At 31.1% G+C, this 25,567-nt stretch overlaps 2 protein-coding genes across 2 annotated transcripts; both read left to right on the top strand.

Moving 5' to 3' along the window:
- Positions 1 to 11,610: 11,610 nt before the first annotated feature.
- Positions 11,611 to 13,827, top strand: LOC129288638 (UDP-glycosyltransferase 74G1-like). Its single transcript, XM_054925316.1, is given in 3 exon segments — positions 11,611 to 12,048; positions 12,050 to 12,409; positions 12,949 to 13,827. Coding segments are annotated over 3 exon segments (1,404 nt in total). The 5' UTR covers positions 11,611 to 11,727; the 3' UTR covers positions 13,672 to 13,827.
- Positions 13,828 to 19,083: 5,256 nt separating this feature from the next.
- LOC129288553 (eukaryotic translation initiation factor 3 subunit A) lies at positions 19,084 to 25,426 on the top strand. Its single transcript, XM_054925185.1, has 14 exons — positions 19,084 to 19,198; positions 19,767 to 19,842; positions 19,971 to 20,452; positions 20,992 to 21,207; positions 21,292 to 21,660; positions 21,763 to 21,792; positions 22,377 to 22,601; positions 22,700 to 22,861; positions 23,133 to 23,354; positions 23,448 to 23,654; positions 23,731 to 23,937; positions 24,034 to 24,114; positions 24,368 to 24,569; positions 24,690 to 25,426. The coding sequence occupies exons 2-14, from the start codon at positions 19,797 to 19,799 to the stop codon at positions 25,118 to 25,120; spliced, it is 2,880 nt and encodes a 959-aa protein (XP_054781160.1). The 5' UTR covers positions 19,084 to 19,198; positions 19,767 to 19,796; the 3' UTR covers positions 25,121 to 25,426.
- Positions 25,427 to 25,567: the final 141 nt, after the last annotated feature.

The following is a 25,567-nucleotide window of genomic DNA, read 5'->3' as shown; positions in this document are numbered from 1 at the left end:
CAGACAGAACCATTTGCCAAGCTCTTGAGTTTTTGAGCCACTTTATTCCTCTTCTACCTTGACTGTGCTGTTGCCTTACTTGCGCAGGACATGCTTGAACAGTCAGTCCATCATCCAAGTGTGTCAGAATAGTTCTTAAGGACAGTATCCTTTGATACGACTCAAGCAACTTTTACTTTCCTATCTGTCGCCAACAATCTTAAGAATTAATATGGCATCTAATAATGAGAATGCTATTCCCCAAGATGCCCTCATTACTTTTGGTAGAGATCAATTCACCCCTCTTGCAGTTGTCATTCCCTGCCAAGGCCATTCTCAGATATTTCAAAGATAGAAGTCTTTGACAACAAGAATTTCAAACGCTAGCAAGAACAAGGTTTTAGGATTGTATGGACTCATGCAAACAAGGTATGTTAATACATTATCATTAGTATTTTATCTAGTAATTTGTTCAATGTCTACTACATCTACAAGGAAGCTTGTAAGATATAGGAGTCCCTGATGACAAAATACACTACTGAGGATGTTGGCAAGTAAAAGTTCATTATGGAAAATCACTATAGATGGGAGATGACTGAGAACAAAGATGTGAAGGAGCATATTAATAAGTATCACAACTGCTGGAGGAGCTTTGTGCAAAGAATATCAACCTCCCAAATGAGTTTATTGCTAGAATTCTTATTAAGAAGCTGCTAGTAACAGCTGAAACACAAACAAAAAGCAATTGTCCTTGACTAACCTGATCACTTACATCATAATCAAAGACACCAACCGTAAGGTAGTGCCAACTTGAATTAGAGAAATGACATCTAAAGCCAATTTGGTGAAGACAAAGCCTCACAACAAGAAGTATGACCCTAAAACCAAAGATAACAAAAAGAATAGGAATTTTGATTATAAACCTAATGCTTCTAACCCCTCTTTCAAGAAAAAAGGAGATTGCTTTATTTATGATAAACTAGGACACTATGCAGCACAGCGTAAGAAGAGAGAAAATCATGATAAAGCTCAAAAGCCAAATGTAAATTTGGCACAACGAGATGATGACAATTATGATGACATCATTGCTGCAGTGGTGTCTCAAGCTCTCTTAATTTCTGATGTGAAGAAATGGGTGGTAGACTCTGGGGCTACCAGGCACATATATGCTAATCGGGAGATGTTTACCTCCTATGATCCTATAAAGGAAGGAGAAGACCGTGTTTACCTTGCTGATTCCTGAACTGCTAAAGTTTAAGGAACAGGAAAAGTGGTCTTAAAGCTCACATCAGGGAAGACTTTGCCTTTGAGTGATGTTTTACATGTGCCTGAAGTTAGAGCAAACTTAGTTTCAATTGCTCTGTCAAAAAAAGTTGAGGTTAAAGTGTCATTTGAATATGACAAGATTGTAATGATAAAAATAATATATTTATTGAAAAAAGATATTGTAATCAGAAACTGTTTATTTTGAATGTTGATGAAATGAATAATATTGCATCTCTTGATTATATGCTTATTTATATGGTTGATTCTTTTGATTTGTGGCATGCTAGACTAGGTCATGTTAGTAAAGGTTATATAAATAGGATATAGCAACTCAAACTTCTTTTTGAAATTAAAAACAATTTTGGAAAATGTGAAGTGTGTGCTGAAACTAAACAAAGTAAAGAAACTTCATTTTTCTTGTCAAAGAGAATTTGAATTACTATTTTTAATTTACACTGATTTAGATGATTTGAAACAAATCATGACTAGAGGTGGTAAAAAATATTATATCACTTTTATTAATGATTTTTCAAGATATATGAAGGTATACTTATTAAAAAATAAAGATGTGGCTTTTGAAAAAAAATTTTGTATAAAGCAGAAGTTGAGAATCAGTTAAATAAAAAGATTAAGAGAGTCAGATATGATAGAGGTAGAGAATATGTTTTTTTAAATGATTTTTGTGAAAAAAAGGTATTATTCAAAAGAAAACACCTCCTTATTCTCTAAAATCTAATGGTGTTATCGAAAGAAAAAATAAACATTTAAAGAGATAATGAATGCTTTATTTGTGAGTTCTTCTACACCTAATAACTTATGAGATGAAGCTATTTCATTTGCATATTTTTTACAAAACAGGATACCTCATGAGAAAACAAAGAAAATGCCTTATGAATTGTGGAAAGAGTTTATCTCAAATTTAAAATATTTGCAAGTGTGGGGGTGTCTTGTAAAAATTTTATTGTCTGATCCTAAAAAGAGAAAAATTAATTCTAAAACTTTTGATTACATGTTTATTGAATATGCTAAACCATGTATAGCTTATCGTTTCTTGGTTTTGAAAAGTTATGTTTTAGACCAAAACACATTTGTTAAGACTAAAGACGCTAAATTTTTTTAACATATTTTTTTCTTGAAAATTGAGCATGTTTCTAAACCCATTGAGAATGTTGAGTTTGAACAAAATTCGAATGGGAATTTAGTTTTAAGAAGAAGTAAAAGACAAAGAAAAGAAATAAGTTTTGGAGATGATTTTTATACATATTTAGTGCAAGATAAACCAATTAATTTTTATGAAGCTATTTCTTCTTCTGATGCTAAGTTTGGAAAAAAAACAATTGAAATTGAAATTGATTTCCTAAGGAAAGATAAAACTTAGATTTTAGCAAATTTACCTCAAGAAGCAAAGGTTATTAGGTGTAAATGAATTTTTAGGAAAAAATATTTTTCGGATGGTACAATTGATAAATATAAAGCAAAGCTTGTGACCAAGGGTTTTATGCAAAAGGAAAATATTAATTATTTTGACACCTTTTCTCCTGTGACTAGAATTTTTTCTATGAGAATTCTTATTACTTTGGTTCAATTTATAAGCTTTTTGTTCACCAAATAGATTTTAAAATAGCATTTTTGAATAGTAATTTAGGAGAAGAGATTTATATGGTGCATCTTAAGGGACATGTGATTCTTAAGCAAGAAAATAAAGTTTGTAAACTTGTTAAATCTTTGTATAGCTTAAAACAAGCACCTAAGCAACGACATGAAAAACTTGATCAACTTTGACAAATGGTGGATTTTCTACTATTGAATAGAAAGATGTGTTTATACAAAACTTGTGAACTTATATGCGAATAACATGCTAATTTTTAGCTCCAGTATGTATGTTGTCAATGAAACTAAAAATTTTCTTTCTTCAAATTTTGATATAAAAGATATGGGTTAAGCCAAGGTGATCCTGGGTGTGAAGATCATAAAGAACGATAATGGGATTTTACTTTCCCAAAAATATTATGTTGAGAAAATTCTCAAAAAGTTTGGACACCTGAAAGATACTTCTCTGAGTACTCCTTATGATTTCACTTTGTGCTTAAAAAAGCACAAAGGTGACCCAATTGCTCAATTTGCGTATGTATAGATCATTGAAAGTTTATTGCATTTGATGAATTTCAGCAAGCCTGAAATAGCTTATGCTATAGGTAGATTGAGCAAATATACCCACTATCTAGGCAATAAACACTAGGAGTCTCCGATGAGAGTCTTGACATATTTGAGAGATACCATGAATTAATGTATATTGTATAGTGGATTTCATGCTGTATTGGAAGGATGCAATAATGCTAACTAGATCTCGAATTTAGAAGAGACAAAGTCTATTAGTAGTTATATATTCATTCTTGGTAATGGCACAATAACATGGAAGTCTTCAAAACAAACAATCAATACAAAATCCTCACAGGATTCTGAATTTATTGATATGGAGCTAGCTAGAACTAAGGCTGAATGATTGAAAAACTTCTTAGTGAGCATTCCAATAGATAAAAAGCCCACACCATTAGTGTCTTTACATTGTGATAGTCAGTCTGCAATAGCAATGGCTAAAAATAAGACCTTTAATGGCACAAGTAGATATATGCGATTAAGACATAATATTATAAGACAGTTACTCAAAGATGGGGTCATCTTAATTGATTATATAAGATTAGAGTTAAATCTAGCAGATCTATTAACTAAGCCCCTAGGGGAGAAATTTATTATTGAAATGCCAAGGGAAATGAGACTTAAGTATATTTGAAATTAACGGTAACGGCAATTCAGCCTTTGTGATTGGAGATCCCATAAAAAAAGTTCAATGAGTAAAAACAAGTCACTTATTAGTTCTGCTAGCACTAAATTATCTGTCCCTTCTTATGGCTTGAGAAAGTGCTAGAATGCATTAAATGGAGGCTGAGCGAAAGCTCTTAATGTTTTCATAGTCGTTGTGAATTGTATATTCATTGCAGATGCAATTGATAAAAACACCTATACAAATGTGGAGTGGGGCCGCTCTTATGAGATCGTGGCAAAATCTCTAGAGCATTTGTTAAAACCAGGCGTGCGTATGGTTGATAACATGCAAAACCATTATTAACAACAAAGGCTATGGTGAGTATAATCTAATTGATAAGATCTCTAGTACATACTCAAGATCTGTTGGTTCAATAACAAAGTTACATTAACTTTTTTTTATACTAAGTTTTATTACTCTATGTTTGGTTCAAGTCGAAAGACACTAAATTCAAAGTGGTCATCTTTCATGCGAATAACTCAGATGATAGTAGGTCCTTTTAATACATGGGGGGATTATTGTAGTAATTTTGTGTGTGTCAAAAGAAGAAGTCCCACATTACCCACATGAAGAAAGCTCCTAATGTATAAATACTAAAGAATGAAATAGGCTAGTAAAATGGACTTGGAGGAGAAATGGACCTCACAGGCACAAAACAGGCCAACTTAAGGCAATCACAATTGAAAACAACAAATTCACCCCCATGCACACAAGTTAAATAGGCATTGGGTTCTCTTTACAAAATTATTTTTGCAAAAAATAAATAATTATTTATTTATATGAGCTTACCTAAAAACCTTAATTTTTAACTATTTGGGGTTTGAATTCAAACCTTAACTATTTCTAGGTTTTAAACAATTTCTTAAATGAATTTTAATTTTGCTAATCAATTTTCATTAGTGTGTTGTTCCCCCCAACGACTCAATGCTTAATGAAAATAATATACTTGTAATTGAGGTTTAATGATGAATTAATTCAGTGATTGTTGCTCCAACATTCGTCTAGGATATCAGCCTACATATAGGCATGCATGAGGACAGAACCATTTGTCAGGCTCTTGAATTTTCTAGCCACTTCATTCCTCCTCTATCTTGATTGTGCCATGTTCATCTATCTGAGTTTCTTTTCTATTAGTACTGTTGTTCTGTTGTCTTACTTGTGCAAGACGTGCTTGTTTAATCTTAAAAAATTGCCAATCAATTATCTAAATGTGACGGAATAATTCTTAAGGACAGTGTCTTTCTACACTACTCAAGCAGCTTTCACTTTCCTATCTGTCGCCAACAGGTCCATCTCTCTTAAATATCATTTTAGAGTTTGATTAGACAAAATGATACTTGGATTTTTAAGGAATTAGTTTTACAATTGTGAGCTTTAAAATATCTTAAATAACTAAAAAAATAAAGAAAAGATTTAGCGACAAATATCTTGAGTAATAGTGATAAATATTTTTATATTTTATGGTTGAATTACGTGTGAACACAAATGGAATTGGTTTTAGTTTGATTAATTTTTCAAGAAAAGATTTTTGTTGGCTTCCAAGTAAAGTCACCAATGAAAGCAAGTTTGACTATGACTTCAATCCCTCAGTACAAGGAGGTACACACGTAGTTTTTCATGTAATTTTACTTATAAATAAAAAATAAAGAGACAGATGACAAGGAGCATTTGACAAAAGGGATCTAGAAGTACAGTAAATTTTCTGTTTAAATTGTAGGATATTTCACATATCAATAGAAGTTGTTATTTTCTTATTTTCATAAAAAAATCATGATATTAAAATCCAGACTGAACCGGTTAATCGAATTGATAAAATCAATGAACTAATCCATTGATTGGTTCAATCAAAGAAGTAATCGCTACTCACAGGTCTTTCAAAAAAAATTAAATATCACCCAACTAAATTAAACAATATTTAAAATATTATTATTAACACTAACATTTCAGTTTGCCTTACCAGCATTTCTAGGATTCACGTTAACTATTAGTATTGTCTACTTTTTCCATCTAGTGTATCTGATCCAACTCTTTAATCCTAATGTGTTTTAGTTCAATCATATTTTTATTTTTGTTGTTTCTTATCTTTTAGTTCTCCAATTTCTTATCTATTTTATCATTATTAATTTTTTGTGCTATTTTTCATTTACTTGTTATGTTTTACAAAATAGTATTTTAGAATTAATATTTTTTTATTTATGTATTATTTTTTATAGTCCAGTGAGAATATTTCTTATATATCTTAATTAAATTATGTTATTTTTCGTTAATAAGGGGAAAAAAGGAGGAAAAAAAAACTAAAACTTACTTCCTTCATTCAAAAATATAAAGCATTTTTTAAGGAGTTAGATGTTCAAAAATATAAGGTATTTTTAGTCTTTTGAGGTATAATCATTGCTTGTTTTTAAAAAAAGTGCCCCTATTAATAAATGATTTTATATTTATTGTAAGGTGTTTAATATGGATAAATATGAAAAGATAGGGTTAGATTGAAAGTAAGTAACTACTTTATTAAAGAGTTATATTCAATTAAAAATGCTTTACATTTTTGAACGGAGGGAGTACTTCTGATTAAATTATGTTATTTTAATCATGTTCAATTGGATTTTAGTTTGACTACTGACATTTAAATTGTTGCCTCGACCAATTTAATGACTGGTCTTATTTTCAGTACCTTAAAAAAATAATATGTTTTTTTCTTTTTGTCTTTAATCCTTTTATTATGAAAAGTGGAAACAAATGTTTAATTAAATTATATTTCACATTCTTATTGTCAATTAATACAAGGATAAATTTTTAAAAAAATTAAGTATTCTATATTTTGGATCAAGGTTATATGGGGGAAAAATGTCTTGGAATTTTGACAAGGGAGAACATATGCTAAGTGTTTAGCTGTCTATGGTATTTCATGAATTGCACCCCTATGCTAAATTAATTTGTCCTTATCTGTCCCTTCCCTAAGATAAATATTGCCTCTTTCTGTCCTTGTATAATTTATATAGTATAATGGATAAACATCAAATTTATGTAATCAATATATGCTTATCAAATCAAAATCAACTTCAAATTCTATATATAATTTTTTTGGTATACAATTCTATATATAATTTTGGTATCTTGTTTAATTTTAACTTCTTGGACTCGGATCATATCCAAGATGGCAAGACCTCTTGCCTTGTACTTGTTGAAACGTCGTGGCTATTGTCGTCGCCACGCATCCTCTATATGGAAGAAACAAGGAAATGTTGTTTATTTTAATAAAATAAAATAATTCTTTGTTCTAATTAAGGTTTGTTCGCGTTAAATAAAAGTTGCCTTCAAGTGAGAGCATAGTTTAACAGGATAAAAGGGATAAATTCACCATTAAATTATAAATTCAGGAATGTCTAGAACTCTAAAATTATTTTTAATATAATATTTTCCTTCAACTTTAGAAAATGATGCAGTCTAATGTAAACAGTTAATAAAAATTAACTTTAATCATTATTTAATTAGAAAATGACAGAAAAAACCTTAAAAATTATAAAAAATGACTAAAAAAATTATAGTTGAATTCAAAATTACAAACAAGGACACAAAATCATAGAAAAGAACCAATAAAATTTTATTAGTCTTTTTTTTTTAAATTTTGAGGTTCTTTTCATTTTTTGGCTAATTAATGGTTAGAGTTAACTTTTATTAATAATAAGAATTAAATTACATCATTTTTAAAAGTTGAAAAAAATTATTATACAAAAAATGAGTTTAAAATCCAAAAATACTCTTATATAGGCTTATGCATGGGAGGGTTGAGTAAGGCAGGCTCTTAACCCATTGCCTTATCCTAATTCTCTTTGGGTAAAAAAGAATCTTGCCCAAAGCCTAACCCTACCTAAAAGATGCCCATTAATATAAGGGTTGGGCATAGATCAAGCAAGTCAAGTTGAATGTCCAATTTTGCTCTTTTTTCTTTTAGACATTGTTTGTTAAACCTAAACATAATATCATGCTTTTTAGAAAAATAATATATATCCTTAAGTTGGGGAAGGTTGACTAATTTGATACTCCAATCCTAAACTCTATCCAACCTAAGGTTTGAGTTTAGTCTGACCATGCCCTTTTTTTTTTTTCAAGCAGCTTATTTTAGGCACGGTCATTGACAAAAACCATTAGGCAAGGTTGGGCATTTTGGGTTTTTGGGCTTCTTGCATAGCTTTTTAATTCATTCATTTGTTCATTAGTTAAGTAAGAACAAATAAAAAAAATGCATAAACTCTATAATATATAATAAGCAATATTTTCATAATTGAACTAAATTCGCATGGCCCAATCGGTTGCACTCACGGTTGAATCAATAATGTAACAATTAAATTAAAAAATATTATATATATAATATAAATATAAAATTGCAACATAACTTGAAAATAAAGCTAAATATTTCAAGTTAATTATGAGTTAATAAGCCTCATGACATAACATAACATCAAATGATTCAATACTAATGCTTACAATAAATATCTCTATAGTGATTTAGATTTTTTTACTTGAATATTTATTTAGACTAAAACATACAAACAGAGTGAAAATAATTTATAAAAAAAGGTGTCTAAAATAATGAAAATGAAGGTATTGTTCTAATATAGGGTTAAAATTGGAACAAAGTGCACAAACCAAATTCATTTCACCTTCTTAAGGAGTTTGAAAAGAAAGGGTGGAAATAAATTAGTCTGAGTTAGGCTTTAGCCAAATAAATCTGAGCCTATGTGTTAAATCAGATGCCTAAGCCTAGCTTAAAGCTTGTACAAGGCTTTTTTCAGAGCTTAAGCTTGAGCCTACTTAAAGTATAACTTAGCCTAAAAGCCTATTTGAAAGCCTTCTTAAAGTAAGTATTTTTAAATAAACTTATGTTTTGGCTTTAAACATCTCAAATAGGATTATTATAGTGTACAATATAAAATGTGATTTATTAATTATAATATATAATAATTGAAATGATTTACCAACTACAATACAGTAACAACATTAACATTAATATATAAGTCTACACTATTACAAAAATGGCTTATGGGAGCAATGAATTTTGGTTAACAAGAGCACTTCAAAAGTGCTTTCATATCTAGCACTCTTATATATTATATATATGAGAGTACTTTTAATCTAAGCACTTCTATAGGCTTTTTTTTTAACAGGAAGCACTTCTATAGGCTTTTAGCTTTTAAAAAATTAAAAAAAAAAACCACAAACTTATAGAAGCACTATTAATAAAAGCACTCCTATAAGTCTCATCCTACAGGAGCGCTCTTTCGAAGAGCACTCCTGTATGTTAAGATACATGAACACTCCTTTTAGGTGCTCCTATACAATTCACATATCGGATTGCTTTTTTATAGAAGCACTCTTGTATCTTTTGCATGTAGTAATTGGAGTGCTTTTATCCATAGGCACTTCTAAAAGCATATTTTATAGTAGTGTTAATATAATTAAAAATATGACTAGAAATTAAAAAAAGAATAAGTTGATTAAAAATTAAATGGTAAAACTAATGTGTTTGTGATATATTATATAATATGTGTATATAAATAAGCTAATCTATTGGGCTCGTAGGCTAAGCTTTTAAAAAAATAAGCTTGGCCTATTTAATTAAATAGACTTAATTAAATAAGGCATTAACCTAGCTTGAAACTATTTAAGGACCTGACCTATTCCCACCTCTACTGAAAAGTAAGGGAAGTTTTTTTTTTAAAGTTAAAATTGAAATAAAGTAAAAAACAAATGAGCCGTCCAATTTTCACATAACCATTCTAATTCATGATTTTTTAACAATCAATGGTTTTGTGATTCAAATTGAGCCAGAACAAGGACTAGCTGGTGGTCCAATTGGTCAGACTATTCGGTTTAATTTAATTTTGAAATCACTGTATATAAATTTCCCTGATACTTATATAAAAATTTATGAATTTGAATTTGATTTAAATCTATGTCCATGTCTTATTATAATGTTTTTATAATTTCAAAATTCTTCTACACACCCTGTCACTATTTATTAATTAAAATTTCAACCAATTCAAACCTCTTGATTTCTTTGTGCCTTGAGTGACGAGCGCTTTTATCACTTTCATCTCTTGTAATTACCTAACCTCACAACTTAAGAACTTAAACAAATATCATAATACTAAAAATTATTTAAAATAAAAAAAATAATTATCTTGATATAAAAAATTTTAAAAAATTTTATAAAACATTGATCATGATAGAAAGAGATCAAACTCAATTTCATAAAAACTATCATGATTATAAAAGAAATCAACCTAGTAAATGCAGAAAATTCTAGATCCAAGCAGGTTAGTGGCCACTTCTTCGCAAAAGTATTACAGAATGTCAGATAGCTTTAAGAATAAAATCAACGTAACCAATCATGCATATAAATTCCACAAGAATTCCATCATTATATACCCTCCTTGGTTGCCCCTTGATTGAACTCGTGGGCTCTTACATGTAACAAGATCCAAATGCCACATAATATGATGACGAGAAATTCGCATGATAATAATAAATTAATTTTCTCTTTTGTTTGATCCCATATATCAAAAACCAAATCAACCAATGAACCATTACAAGTGAGTGGTCGGAAAACAACAATTTTAAACTCATGTAAAAAGTCATTGCCGTGTACAAATTGAGTAGCAAAGCCTATTAGGCTAAAAGTGTAAGCCTTGAGATATTCCACCAAATATTCCATATAAAGTAGAAAATGTATACTAGGACACTTTGAGACCAATATATTAATTTGAATTCAATTTAAAAATATTTTAATTTTTTTTAATAAAGGACTAAAAGTTCTTAATAACTGGAATATTAGAAGTTGAAAGAATCGTTAAAATTATTATACATACTATAATATAATACTTTCTCATATAAGTTTATAAGACATTTTTTTTAGTAAAGTTACGTATATTAATATAGTTTATTTAATATAATTTACAATTTTTTTAAAACACAAATAACAATTTTAAGAAATATCCTTAATTTAATATAACTTTACACGGAGAGAAAAAATATAATAAGGAGTGAAGGAAAATATTCAGATAAACATGATTAATAAAATTTTATTTTTATTAAAGTATCTTATATTTTGAAATATAAATTCACCTAAAAATTGTTTTACAAATTGAGACAAAGGGAATAGTAAATTGTGTAAAATTCTGGCAAAAAAAAAGAGTAAAAAATTAGTTTAAACCTAAATCTTTTAAAATATTGTACATTTGTAATGACATTCTCATTAAATTTTCTATATAAATATTTTTATTAGTCACAAGTGTCAAAGTAATCCTATTTGACATGGCGAGGATTTGAATCTTGATAATAATAATTAAAATTTTAACAAACTATTATTTTAAAAATAATAAATAAATAAATGATATGATTTTTTTACCACCGAACAAAGAATATGGTTAAAAAACATAAAAATTATTCAATGCTTGATTATTCGAATCTTGAACAAAATGCCTTGAGCAGGATACTGTATATTGATGCCATCGAAGTGGGACTCATCTCATGTAATCAAACTTTTCAAGCGTTTCCACTTTCCACAGAACATAGAAAAGCAATATTAGAGTGTCCTTTGATTCTGGCCCCTGTAAAAGCAAATGAAAAACTAAAACAGCTGAACACGAGAGAAATTAATGGCGAAGCAATGGAAAGCTCATTGCCTTCTATTGCCTCATCCTTTGCAAGGCCATGTCAATCCAATGCTTCAGTTCTCCAAGCGCTTAGTATACCACAAAGTGAAAGCTACTTTTGTTATCCCTCATTCTTTCTGGAAATCCATTTCCACTGAATCATCTTCTAAGTCTTCCGTAGCTTTTGAAACCATCTCAGATGGCTATGACGAAGGAGGAAGAAAAGCAGCAGAGAGTACCGAAGCCTATATAGAACGCTTTCAGAAGGTAGGATCTCAAACCCTATCTGAACTTCTCGACAAGCTCTCAAAAAATGGCTCCTGTAGATTGTGTTATTTATGATACTTTCCTTCCTGTAGATTGTGTTATTTATGATACTTTCCTTCCATGGGTTCTTGATGTGGCCAAGAAATTTGGCCTTATTGGTGCTGCGTTTATGACCCAATCTTGTACTGTCAATAGCATTTACTTCCACCTTCATCAAGGGACTCTGAAGCTTCCGATCAAGGAGAGTAAAATTTTGCTTCCTCGATTGCCAGAACTTGAGCCTTCAGATTTGCCATCGTTTTTATATCTTCACTATGGGATGTACTCTTTCTTCTGGGACTATCTTGTCGAACATTTCTCCAACATTGGAAAAGCTGATTGGGTCCTCTCCAACACGATTTATGAACTTGAGCACGAGGTATGTGTGCATACAGATCTTCGAAATAGATTTTTTGCAATCTGAGATGAGATTAGAGGCGGATCAAACCTGTGACCTCCAACTTACCGAAGAGCTTGTATGTTACCTACAAGGTTATCGGCAATCTTCAAAATAGAATAATTAATTAAGTTGTGAAATTGTATTTTTTTGCTTCCATATTGGACTTTTGGTTTGAATTTGGTCTGAAAGAGAAATAATACTGCATAAATTGGTATGATAACTCTTTGACAGCATGCTACGCGAGAAATAAATCTAAAGTATTCATCAAACTGAGAATTTCATGCCATCTAATTTCACTTCAGTTTTCTTCTGGAATTAAAATTTCAGTGGCTCCTTTCTTTGCCAATTGGTGTGAATTTTGCAAGTTTTAGTTCTTCATGGCATAATTCATCATGTGATAAAACTTTCATACATCAATGTGTTGATCGATTTCTAGGTGCTTGTTTTGCAGCCATTCCATGTGGTCATATTTTCCAAACTAGTACTTTTCTAGTGAACTGATAGTTAAAAGCTCTCAGGTTGTGGATTGGATGAGAGAGATGTGGCCATTGAGGACAATAGGACCGACTTTGCCATCCATTTTCTTAGACGAGAGGATCCGAGACGATGATGACTATGATATGAGCACGTTCAAACCCAAAAATGATATTTGCATGGAATGGCTTCATGATAAGCCCAAAGCATCAGTTATATATGTCTCCTTTGGAAGTTTAGTATCTCTCAGTGAGGAGCAGATGCAGGAATTAGCATGTGGTTTGATAGATACAGACACTTATTTCTTGTGGGTGGTTAGGGAATCTGAAGAGCCCAAGCTTCCAAAGAACATTCCAGAAATTAGTTCAGAGAAGGGTTTGATTGTGACTTGGTGTCCCCAAGTAAGAGTACTGTCACATGAGGCTGTGGGATGCTTTGTTACTCATTGTGGGTGGAATTCCACTTTAGAAGCTCTGAGTTTAGGAGTTCCAATGATTGGAGTACCAAACTGGAGTGATCAAAGCACTAATTTGAAGACTATTGTGGATGTTTGGAAAGTGGGACTCAGAGTTTCAATGGATGAGAAAGGAATTCTCAGACAAGAAGTGTTGAAACATTGTGTCAAGGAAGTAATGGAAAGTGAAAAAGGAAAAGAAATGAAGGAAAATGCAATCAAATGGAAGAATTTGATCAGGAATTCTGTCAATGAGGGAGGAAGTTCTGATCAAAATATTGCAGAATTTGTGGCTAAGATTTCTCAGCACTAGTGAGCTTCATGATCTTTAGCTATATAGTTGAGTCTGAATTAAAAGGTTTGAAACTAATGTTGCTCACATACACAATGTGTTGTGCTTGTTAGAAGTTAATTCAAAATTATCTGTCCTCGTTGTTTCAGAAAGATCAGAACAGCAAGCTTTATATTATTCCTCTTATTGATAGCACTTTCTCATGCTTTTGTTAATAAAATAGGAAAATATATTTAACTTCATATATATACAGTTAAAGTTTTCAAATGATGTTACTTCTAAAAAGAATAATAGTATCTTTTATGGAACCCAACTTTGTGAAAAAGCACAGAGCACTTATTTCCGTCCAGTGGGAAGAGAAAGAACTTTTTGTTCTATTGCTACAGGTTCTTCTCATTTGTGTTCATTGATGACGAGTCAAGATTCAGGGGCTGTTTTAACCAAAGGAAGAAATGTAGAGCAATTGACTGCATCTCAAATTATTCATCCAAATTTCTCGTTCTGTTTTGGTGCCAATATTTCTGCCATTATCATGTTAGTCTAGCTATATGTAAAGTGTAATGTGCAGTAGTTTAAGTTATAAATTGCTGAATTAATTGAATAGAATAAATTGTGTGTCAAGAATCGGTGTTGAAATACTTCTTTGGAGCTTGAGATGAGTTTTCAGGATATTGAAACTGAAAATTGGGAGAGTGAGTCTTCAATAGAAAGAAAACCGATCAAATAGAGAAGCTCTTCGTTGGCTTGATGTTTCCACCTTTATACGAAGAATATAGGCAAAAATTCAAAGTTAAAAACTTTTAATCTAAAATAAATCAGAGAATGACAATAAAGTCTCCTAAGAGGAAACTAATAACAGTTAGAACTAATAAATTGCAAATAGAAATTTTAAATGTAAACCGAAAGATACATGTAGAATTTAAGAGACCATTTTTTAAAGTTTTTTCTTAATGAAGAAATCACTTTTTTTTCTCAAAAAATCTATTTTGTGAAATTTTATTTTTTTGCTTAAATTTTTTAAAATAATTTGAATTTGAAAAAAAGTATATTTTTTATTATTTTAAAAAATTACTTTGAAAGGCTTCCAAAAATAATTTGGTACATTACATGAGAGAGAATATTATAAAAATGTAGAGATACATGAAGATATTATAAAATTTTAAAATAACTTGATAAAAAAATATTTTTAAAATAGAGATATACAAATATATCATAAAATATGAAAATAGTTAAAAAATAATTACTTTTTATTATTGTAACCAAACATAAAATAATATATGATTTTTATAAAATCACTACAAAATAAATACTTTTTTTATAATTATCTTAACATTACTTATTTTTAATCTTAAACAAACAATCCCTAAATATCATATTTGAAAGTGAAATTCTTAAATTTATAATTACTTAAATTATTATTTACCATTTTTTTTAAAAAAATTATTAGGAACCTCACTGATATTAATTTGAGAAAATGACAATAAAATCTAGAGAATTATGTAAATGACAATTTAATCTTTTAAAATGTCATAATTTCACTAAAGTACTTAAGAATTTCTGTGTCAATAAATTTTAAATTAAAAAAATTATTTTACCATTATTGATAAGTTGCGATTTCTTATTCAATTTTTACAATCCTTTGAATAAAAGTTGTTATTCCTTAAATAAAAATATGATTGAAACTTATTATTTTGAGAATTTAATAATAGAAATTACACTTGATAAATTATAATTTCTTATTCAACTCTCGTTATTTATAAAACAAAAGATGCTACTCTTTAAATTAAAATTGTGATTGAAGCTTATTAATTTAAAAATTTATTTTTCAATAATAGAAACGCTACTAAAAGAATCATTTTTTACATTGCTTTTTAACATTGGTTAAGTAAAAATCTGTTGTAAAAAAAGGCAATCATAGTTTTGTACATAAGGTAAAGAGTTTTAATATCGATTATATAAATAACCGACATTAAAAGTATATTTCACGTCAATTATTCAAATGATCAACGTTAAAGAGCTTAAAAATTAAAATAAGGGAAGAAATTTAAAAATTTTCAACATTAATTTTTATAGAATCAATGTTGAAAAGAGAAACAACGTCGGTTTTTTTTATAAAAAAAAAAACCGATGTTGTTTCTCTTTAAATTTATTTCCCTACATTTTCGTCCGCCATTCAAATAGCTATTTCTTTTTTTCCCTCTTTCTCTCTCTTTTCAAGAAAAAAAAAAATCAATGTTGTTTCTCTTTAAATTGGTTTCCCTACATTTTCATCCACCATTTAAATAGCTATTTCTTTTTTTCTTTCTTTCTCTCTCTTCTCAAGTTCTCTCCTGCTAAACTCGTCTAGCCTTCAAAGCTTTGACCTTTACCTATTTTTGTCTCTGAGAAGCTCCATTCACTATCCATCAATGCTTGTTGGCCATCTCCTTTCACTGTTCAAAGTCCATCAAGCTCCGTTGCTATCAATCTTCATCTTTAGAGCAAATCCATTGTTATCATCTCTTGTGTATGGGTTCAAGTGAGTTCTTTAATTTTAGATCTCCATTTGCTTTCTTCCTTCTTTCCTCTTCTCCCATTGTAGGTGAATCTTCTTCATATGGTTTTTTTTTTCAGTGAATGGTTGTTCCTTCCTCCTTCTCCATTGTTGGGTGTTACTTTAAGTGGATTGTTTGAGTTATATTTTCTTCTTTAGTAAATTCTAAGTAAGTCTCATTGTTATTATTTTTGTATTTTTTATTGATTTATGAAAATTATAGTAGTTGGATTTAAATTATTATCTTCACATTTTTATTTTTGTTCTTCATAATTTTTTTATTTGTTATTTTTTTGATATGTTATTTATATTAAGGGGAGAAATTGAAATTCTTTGCTTTTTGGTTGAGCTTTTGATAGAGTGAAATTTATCCTTTATATAAGGAATTAAATTTATTGTAATCAATTTTGTTGTGTAATTTTGATAGTTAAAGTTTTAGAATTATTATGTTTCTAGTAAATATTTTTAATTGTTGCTGTTGTGATTATTAAAATTTTTTGATGTCCTATTTTAAGAAAAAAATTTATAAGTTTAAGTTTGAATGTTATAAAAAAAATCAATTGATTTTTTTTTAAAAAATTACCTTTTAACAGTGGTTATTTGAAAACCACTATTAAAAATAGTTTTAACCATGGTTGTTCCAAATAACCGTTGTTAACAACTATGGTTAAAACTATTTTTAATAATGGTTTTTAAATAATCATTGTTAATAGTTAATTTTTTTAAAAAAATTTAATTGATTTTCGTAGACTTTTCACATCAATTAGTTATATAACCGACATGGAAAGTAATTTTTGACATCGGTTAAATAACTGACGTTAAAAGTCTACTTTTCACTTCTCCTCTTTTTACTTCCCCTTAATAATTAACATTAAAAGTTTAAAATAATCGTTGTTAAAAGTGCTTCCTGTAATAGTGAAATTACAATTAACAAGTTGTGATTTCTTATTTAACTCTTATAATTTATAGAATAAAAGTTGTTATCCTTCAAGGTGTGATTAGGGTTTGTTGCTTTTAATAAGAGTAAAATAATTTTTTTACTTTAAATTTATTGATATAAAAATCTTTAGGAATCTTTGTGAAGTTATGGTTTTTGAGAAATCAGATTGTTATTTATATAATTTGAAGAATTTTATTATTATTTTTCCAATTCATTTCCTCTTTTAAGATTTTACTATCATTTTCCCGGAATAAAAAATATGAAGAAAAACTTCTAATAGTCACAACTAGTTAATATTTGTAATTTACATATATTTATATTTTATATTTTAAATGTATTAAATGTTAAATTGATATTGATGATTCGTATTATTTCCAAAAGATTCCACTCAAGCAATGATACTTGGCTGACGTAAAGTTAAAAAATATTAATGAATACATGTTAGACAATCCTTTGGTTCTTCAAACTGTGTGGATGATTATCTATTTTGCCAAGTGTTATAGTAACTCGAGAGAAAAGATGTACTTATATTAAAAACTTAAATTTCATACAAAATGTAATTTATTAAGAAATAAGAAATATAAGTTCTCACAATTTTAATATAATAACTTAATTCTCGTGCATATTTCTTAAAAATCAATTTATTTTTACGTGGATTATCTTTTTTTTTCTTTTCAAGAAAAAGTACAACTATTAATCCTTATATTTTTAGCATATTATGGTGTCAGATTTTATATTTTTTTCATTGTTTTTGACTCCTGAAATTTTATATGTCTACAATTTTAGTACCTATAATTTTAAATATGACTATGAGAATTTAATCATGGCTAATATATACATAAATATTGTTACTTGTATAAAAAATGAGTAGTGGGCCAAAAAAACAGGGGGGACTTTAAATTGGAATTCTCAAACATGCAATAGGTAGTAAAGTTAGTGACCATTTTGCTCATGTAGGGCTTGTTTGGTTTCTGTTCTTATTTTTTATTTTCAAAAACTGTTTTGTAATATATATTTTAAAATTGTTTTTAAAATAAAATAAAATAAAAATTCATTTAGTTATGTCAATTAAAAAACAGTTTAAGAATAAAAAAATAGACTGACAATGATAATTATAAATAGTTAATGGTGGTAATTAATAATAAAAATTAATCAAGGTAACTATAATTTTTAATAATCAAATATAATGTATTTTAAAAATAAAAAAATAAAATGAAAATAACTTAAAGTTGTTTCTATTTTTGTTAAAAAAATAAAAAATAAAAATAGTTTTGGAAACAATTAAATGAAAAATACTTATCCAAATAATTTTTAATTTTTTTATTTTTAAAAATAAAAAAATAAAAAATAAAAAAATAGGTTCATAATGTCTAACTTATCATAATTTTATCGACTCAATAATATAATTATTAAAGTTATGTACATATTAGTAGATTTAATTCTATCAATGACAATAAATAATGATGTTGTAAATAAACTAATAAAATTTAAAGGATTTGGAGTAATGAAGACAGTATAAAAACTACTATCAAAATATGTTAAAAAAAATAGAGAGATCAACAGTTTTATAAATATATATATATATATATATATATAATACAATCATTGATCTTTGTAATTTTATTATATTTAAATTTTAATCTCTGTATTATTTTTAAAGTTTTCAATCTTTATTATAAAAATTAAAAACATTAAAAATATAAATAAAATCACCCAAGTTTATTAAAAATTGAAAATATTAGAAAAAATTATAAATATTAAAAATAAAATTGGATGAAATGATTGAGATTGATGAATGTGTTTTACCTATTTTGTAAATAATAAAAGGGGGGCATCTCCTGGGCCGATGAAGGTTGAGCCCCAAAGATAAATAGATGTGGAAAATTCGACCCGTTCATGGCCCAAAATCCGGTCCGGATTGTTACAACTTACAAGTGATAATAATAGAATAGGTAAGTTGCTCGGCACAGCACATCGCAACGCTCTTTTGTGCTCTCGTGCTCTCTAGGGTAATACCAACGCTGGAGAGTGGGCGGCCATCTCTGTGGGATCTACTCTTTGAACAAACGACCCAGGTTTCTTTTGTCTCTGTTTTTTCCCTCACTTTCCGTTCTCAATCTCACTCTTTTTATGTGAGCACACCCGTTTGAGTCTCTGTAACTGACGAACGTTCATAATGATGAATCCCTGTTGGCTCTGTTTGGTTTTCACCCTACCTCAATAGCAGCCGTGGATTTCTAGGGTTTTAGTGTTGTTCGTGATCTTCGAAATTGTAACCCTTTTTTTTTCCTGCTTATCTAGTTTCCCCCTGTATTAGTTATCGTAGTTTCGATCGTAAATTTGATGACACTTCTCTGTTCTCTGTACCTTATTTCGGTGATACGTTCGGTTTGTCGTTATTTGCGCATCTCTGAGCCTTTAATTCACTGATTCTCGGCAAGGTTTTGCTTAACTCGGCTGAACTCAATGGATGATTTTATATTTCCAATGTCTGTTTGACGGAAAAAAATGTAACTTTATGAAAGTTCCTAGATTTACCCGATTGCCCTCATATTTTACGTAGATGTAGTTTTTCTCTTTTGTTCTGTAAATAGGAAATTTGTTTACTCTTGGTATTCATTTTATATTTTCATTTTTGAGCAGGGGATAGTTGATTTCTGCTGAAAGCCCAAAATGAGTTCTTTTCTGAAGCCTGAAAACGCTCTAAAAAGAGCTGAAGGTCAGTTTGAGAGATTAACTTTTACTTCCTAACTTCTTAGCTAAATACTTTCAGTCCTTTATTTGTATGATTCTATTTTCAAATGTATTAATGCAGTGTTTTTATTCTTTGTAAAATTCAATGTACAGAATTGATCAATGTTGGACAGAAGCAAGATGCTTTGCAAACTCTTCATGGCCTTATCACTTCAAAAAGATATAGAGCATGGCAGAAGACGCTTGAAAGGATAATGTTTAAATATGTAGAACTGTGCGTAGACATGCGGAAAGGGCGATTTGCAAAGGATGGGCTCATTCAGTATCGTATTATATGTCAACAAGTTAATGTTAGTTCACTGGAGGAGGTGATCAAACATTTCATGCATCTGTCAACTGAGAAAGCTGAACAAGCTCGCAGCCAGGCACAGGCGTTAGAAGAGGCTCTTGATGTTGATGATTTAGAGGCGGATAAAAGGCCCGAGGACTTGATGCTTAGCTATGTGAGTGGGGAGAAAGGAAAAGAAAGATCTGACCGGGAAGTTGTTACTCCATGGTTTAAATTTCTTTGGGAAACATACAGGACAGTGCTTGAAATATTACGGAACAATTCAAAACTGGAAGCTCTGTATGCTGTAAGCCTTTTGTTCCCCCCTTTTGTTTTGCTGTACTAGCTGTTATTTATAAAGTTTCACGTTTATCTTCCAAAGTTTTTCACCCTAATCAATTATTTATTGATCTCTTTCTCAATTTTTGTTTGTCGTTGACATATGGACTATCACCAGACTTGAAATTCCCTATTGTATTTATTTTTTCAGAAATGTAACCCTTTATATATATATATATATCTGGTATTGCTCGTTCTATGGATGGCTCCAGCCATCATTTTATCTTAGAGTAATCTTAATTAGAATATCTAAGAAAGAATAGAGCCTCATGGATATGTATAATTTTTTCTGGCTTCAGGGACAATGTGATTGCCATGCACCTGTGGTCCATATTGATTAACAATACACTGTTCCTGAGTTTAAAATGTTAACAGGAGCGAGTAATTAATTGGTTGGGTTTGGGTATTATAGGTTTTGCTAATTGTTATTGCACTCAGATATTTTGTATTCCTTGATTTGATCTGAATATTTATTGAACTCTTGGTCAACTGTTTTCCTTTGCGTAGATGACAGCGCATCGCGCTTTTCAATTTTGTAAGCAATATAAGCGAACAACAGAGTTCCGCAGACTTTGTGAAATTATTAGAAACCATCTAGCCAATCTTAATAAATATCGAGACCAACGGGACCGACCTGATCTTTCAGCACCTGAAAGCTTGCAACTATATCTAGATACCAGATTTGAGCAACTGAAAGTGGCCACTGAACTTGAACTCTGGCAGGTTAGTTATTCTTTCCTATTTTTTCTAGTGTCTTTTAAAGAATTGTAGCATAGCAACACACACTTGAATTTTTTTTTTTTGCAGGAAGCTTTTAGATCTATTGAAGATATACATGGACTAATGTGCATTGTCAAGAAAACACCCAAGGCATCGTTGATGGTTCTTTACTATGCTAAGCTTACAGAAATATTTTGGATATCATCAAGCCATCTTTATCATGCATATGCATGGTTCAGGCTCTTTTTGCTTCAGAAGAGCTTCAATAAGAATCTGAGCCAGAAGGATCTGCAATTGATAGCTTCATCTGTTGTTCTGGCTGCACTTTCAGTGCCTCCCCATGATCACACTCAGGGTGCTTCTCATTTGGAATTGGAGCATGAAAAGGAGAGGAATTTGAGGATGGCTAATCTTATTGGTTTTAGCCTTGAAAGTAAACCAGAGAGCAGAGAAGTGGTAACATACCTTTTTAACTGTTCTTCTCTCATGTTGGTACATTATTTTTCCCTGGTTCTAACTTTTTGCTTTTGTTACCTTTTTCTTTTTCCCTTCCCTCAGCTTTCAAGGTCAGCTCTTCTTGCTGAACTGGTAAGGTTGAATCTTTGTTTAGCTTGGCAATTCTGTTTTAATTTACTTTTAGTGTGCATCAATTTCTTCATCATTTTGTGCACTGAACTGAAAATTCATCGGTGCATTATGAATAATTTGTCTTTTATCTTTGCCCTTTTACTTAATTCAGGATGTGATATTGGTAGAGTCCATTATGGCTGTTATTATTGCTTGTGTGCGTTTTATTTTCTTTTCTTTTCTTACATAACATGCTTGTGCTTTTTTTTTTAATTTTTGTTGTTTGCATGGTTTGTGGTTGGGGGGGTTTAAATGTTTAATTAGGTTGCGAAACTTAAGACTAAAAAGCTTTAGGTTGTAAGACTTCGTTTATATTCTGGATATCAGAATTTTCTGTGGAATTTTCCCCCATCTTTCTCCCTCCGTCCCCCTTCCATTTATTCATCCTTTCATTTAGCCTGCAGCTTAGAAATAATTGATAGTGAGGTTAAAATAAAGGGTTCGGAGTATATGTGCCACATTGACCCCAGCAAAGTTTCACAAATATCTATTTTTTAAATTACCGGTGGTACAGTTAATCTCATGTCTTCTGGTTGTCACCACAGGTGTCCAAGGGTGTAATGTCTTGTGTAACTCAGGAAGTGAAGGACATTTATCATCTCCTGGAACATGAATTTTTTCCCCTAGATCTTCCATCAAAAGTTCAGCCTCTCGTAACAAAAATATCAAAGCTAGGGGGTAAGCTTTCCACTGCTTCTGTCCCGGAGGTACAACTGTCTCAGTATGTCCCAGCACTGGAGAAACTAGCTACTTTGAGGTTGCTACAGCAGGTGCATTTTAATATATGGGGTCAATTTTTGGATGTTTAATTGTTTCTTCTGGGAATGTTTAATTATGTATGCTAAATGTTGTCCTTTTGGTTTTTCAGGTGTCCAATGTTTACCAGACAATGAAGATTGAGACCTTATCCGGAATGATCCCGTTTTTTGATTTTTCTGTTGTGGAAAAGATTTCTGTGGATGCTGCGAAGCATCAATTTGTATCCATGAAAGTTGACCACATGAGGAATGTTGTGGTTTTCTGCAAGACGGTATGTTTCCATTCAATTAGTTTAGTTGCCCTACTATTGCATGATAAGATAGGAAGACAATACCCTTTTGCCTGATAATGTTTCAGATTCAATCTTTGGCATGTTAAATAGATGTACCTGGCAATCAATTTTGCTTTTGCTGAAAACACCGTTCCTTGTGATATGTTGAAAATGGGGCTTTTAATTAACACCATCCTGAGGTGTCTAGAAATCTTGCTGGTTAGTCCAACTGTACTTAAAGTGAATAGTAATTGCTCGGTTTATATTGCAGAGTCTTGAGTCTGATGGCTTAAGGGATCATTTGGCTAATTTTGCTGAGCATCTGAATAAGGCAAGACAAATGATTTATCCTCCTGATAGAAAACCATCAAAAATTGCAGCTTTGCTTCCCACTTTGAACGAGGTTGTGGCCAAGGAACACAAGAGGCTTCTTGCACGGAAATCAATTATTGAGAAGCGAAAAGAAGAACAAGAACGTCAGCTTCTTGAAATGGTATGGGCTTGTGAGTTAGTGCTGCATGGATTGCAATTTCAATCTGATCATTTTAAGCGATTCAATTTTCCCTTTAATCTTGTGTAATTGAAGGAAAGAGAGGAGGAATCAAAGAGATTAAGACTGCAGAAAATAACTGAAGAAGCAGAACAAAGAAGACTTGCCAATGAGTATGAGCAGCGGAAGAATCAGAGAATCCTCAGAGAAATAGAAGAAAGAGAAATGGAAGAAGCTCAAGCATTGCTTCAGGAAGCTGAGAAGCGCATTAAAAAGAAGGGAAAGAAGCCAATCATAGAGGGTGTAAGTTGAAGTCTACTTCCTGACTAAATTTCCAATTATTTTGGTTGGTAGCTATTGATTGAAGTTATATCTGCAGGAGAAACTGACCAAGCAAACACTGATGGAGATGACTTTGACTGAACAACTCCGGGAAAGACAAGAAATGGAAAAGAAACTACAAAAATTAGCTAAGACAATGGACTATTTGGAAAGAGCCAAAAGAGAGGAGGCTGCTCCCTTGATTGAAGCTGCGTATCAAAAGCGTCTAGTTGAAGAGAAGCTTCTTCATGAGCGTGAGCAACAGGTTTATTGGAATTACTGTTAGTGTAATATTTTGATTCTTTTATTTGCATGATAAAATAATGAATTATCCCTTTGACCTACCTATGCTTTAATGCAGCTTGAGATAGAAGTTAGCAAACAGCGCCATGAAGGAGATCTCAAGGAGAAGGAAAGGCTGGCACGTATGGTTGGCAATAAAGTCAGTAAACATCAACTTTTGTGGCTTGTTTACTGTTAATGGTCTTTTAAGAATTGTAATAGATGACTTGTGTTATCGGCTTTAATAGTGGATGGAAACTATTTAGAGAACGCTACCAGAGAATTTTGTTTGAGGCATTTAATTTTCTAGTTCATTATAATGTGCTTCCGGTCTGTTCTCCACCTACTTGGGACCAACCTTGCATTTTCTCACTGACTCACCATTTTGCTGAATCGTGGTAATGTTTGTGCAGGATATTTATCAAGAGAGAGTTGTCAGTCGTCGTCAGGCAGAATTTAATAGATTGAGGCGGGAAAGAGAGGAGCGAATCTCAAGGATTTTACAGTCCAGGAGACAAGAGAGGGAAAAGATGAGGAAGTTGAAGTATTATCTGAGGCAAGAAGAAGAGATACAGCAAAAATTGCGTGAAGAGGAGGAGGTTCGGAAGCGCGAAGGTAACCTCACCACAAACTTATTTGCATAAACACACTCATTTATGAATGCTCTGTTCCACAGTCAGATCCGTTTCATCCTTTCTATATTTGCATTGCTTAATGGTATTGATGAATTTTCAGAGGCTGAGAGGCGGAAGAAGGAAGAGGCTGAGCGCTTGGCCAAATTGGCTGAGATAGCAGAAAAGCAGAGGCAAAGAGAGCGGGAACTGGAAGAGAAGGCAGAGAGGCAAAAGAAAGAAGCGTTATTTGGAAGAAGTGGTGAAGCGGCTGTGAAGCCTCTTGAACCCTCAGCCTGCCCATCGGAGGCTGGATCTACTGCTCCTGCAGCTGCTGCAGCTGCTGCTGCGCCGACCCCTGGGAAATATGTTCCTAAGTTCCGCCGTGAGAGAACCGACGTTACAAGCCATACTGCTCCTCCTCCAGAAACAGATCGATGGACAAACTCTGGCAGGCAGGATGGTGACAGATGGCGTAGTGACGATCGAAGACCTGCTTTTGGTGCTGGTGGGGGTTCGAGGTCGTCATCAACATGGTCCTCGTCCAGGCGTTGATCTGATCATTGATCAATTTGGCTGTTGATTTTGTGGGAGACGAGGGAGGAGACTGAGGGTGGCCATTGCTTAATTTTGCGTTTGTTCCCTGATGATTGAACTATTTATGAAGTTTTGTCTGTAAACCTGTCGAGTTCTAGGATTCTTTTTATTACGGAAGACTTAAATTTATCTACATAATGCTCATAGAGCGTGGTTTCAGTTGAGGAACAGGCCTGTAATTTTGTAATTTTCTTATTTTATGATCAGGTCGAGTGTATTGGATATGCAAAAGTTGAAATCGGAATTCCAAATGCGTTTGCCTAAGGTCTGTTTAGTTTTTAAGGTTTTGAAATTGAAATTTCAAATTTCTTTCTCATGTACGAGGACGGTATTTCTGGGGCATTATGGATGCATGACTGCCAAATTCAATGAGGTGGGATGACAAATAAGGATCCGTTTGGTATG

Source organism: Prosopis cineraria, unplaced genomic scaffold, assembly GCF_029017545.1.
Source record: "Prosopis cineraria cultivar Desert tree isolate PC_DT_omini unplaced genomic scaffold, ASM2901754v1 PC12, whole genome shotgun sequence".
Lineage (NCBI taxonomy): Eukaryota > Viridiplantae > Streptophyta > Magnoliopsida > Fabales > Fabaceae > Prosopis > Prosopis cineraria.
Note: the sequence above shows the minus strand (reverse complement) of the source record. Positions and strands in the feature narration are given on the sequence as shown.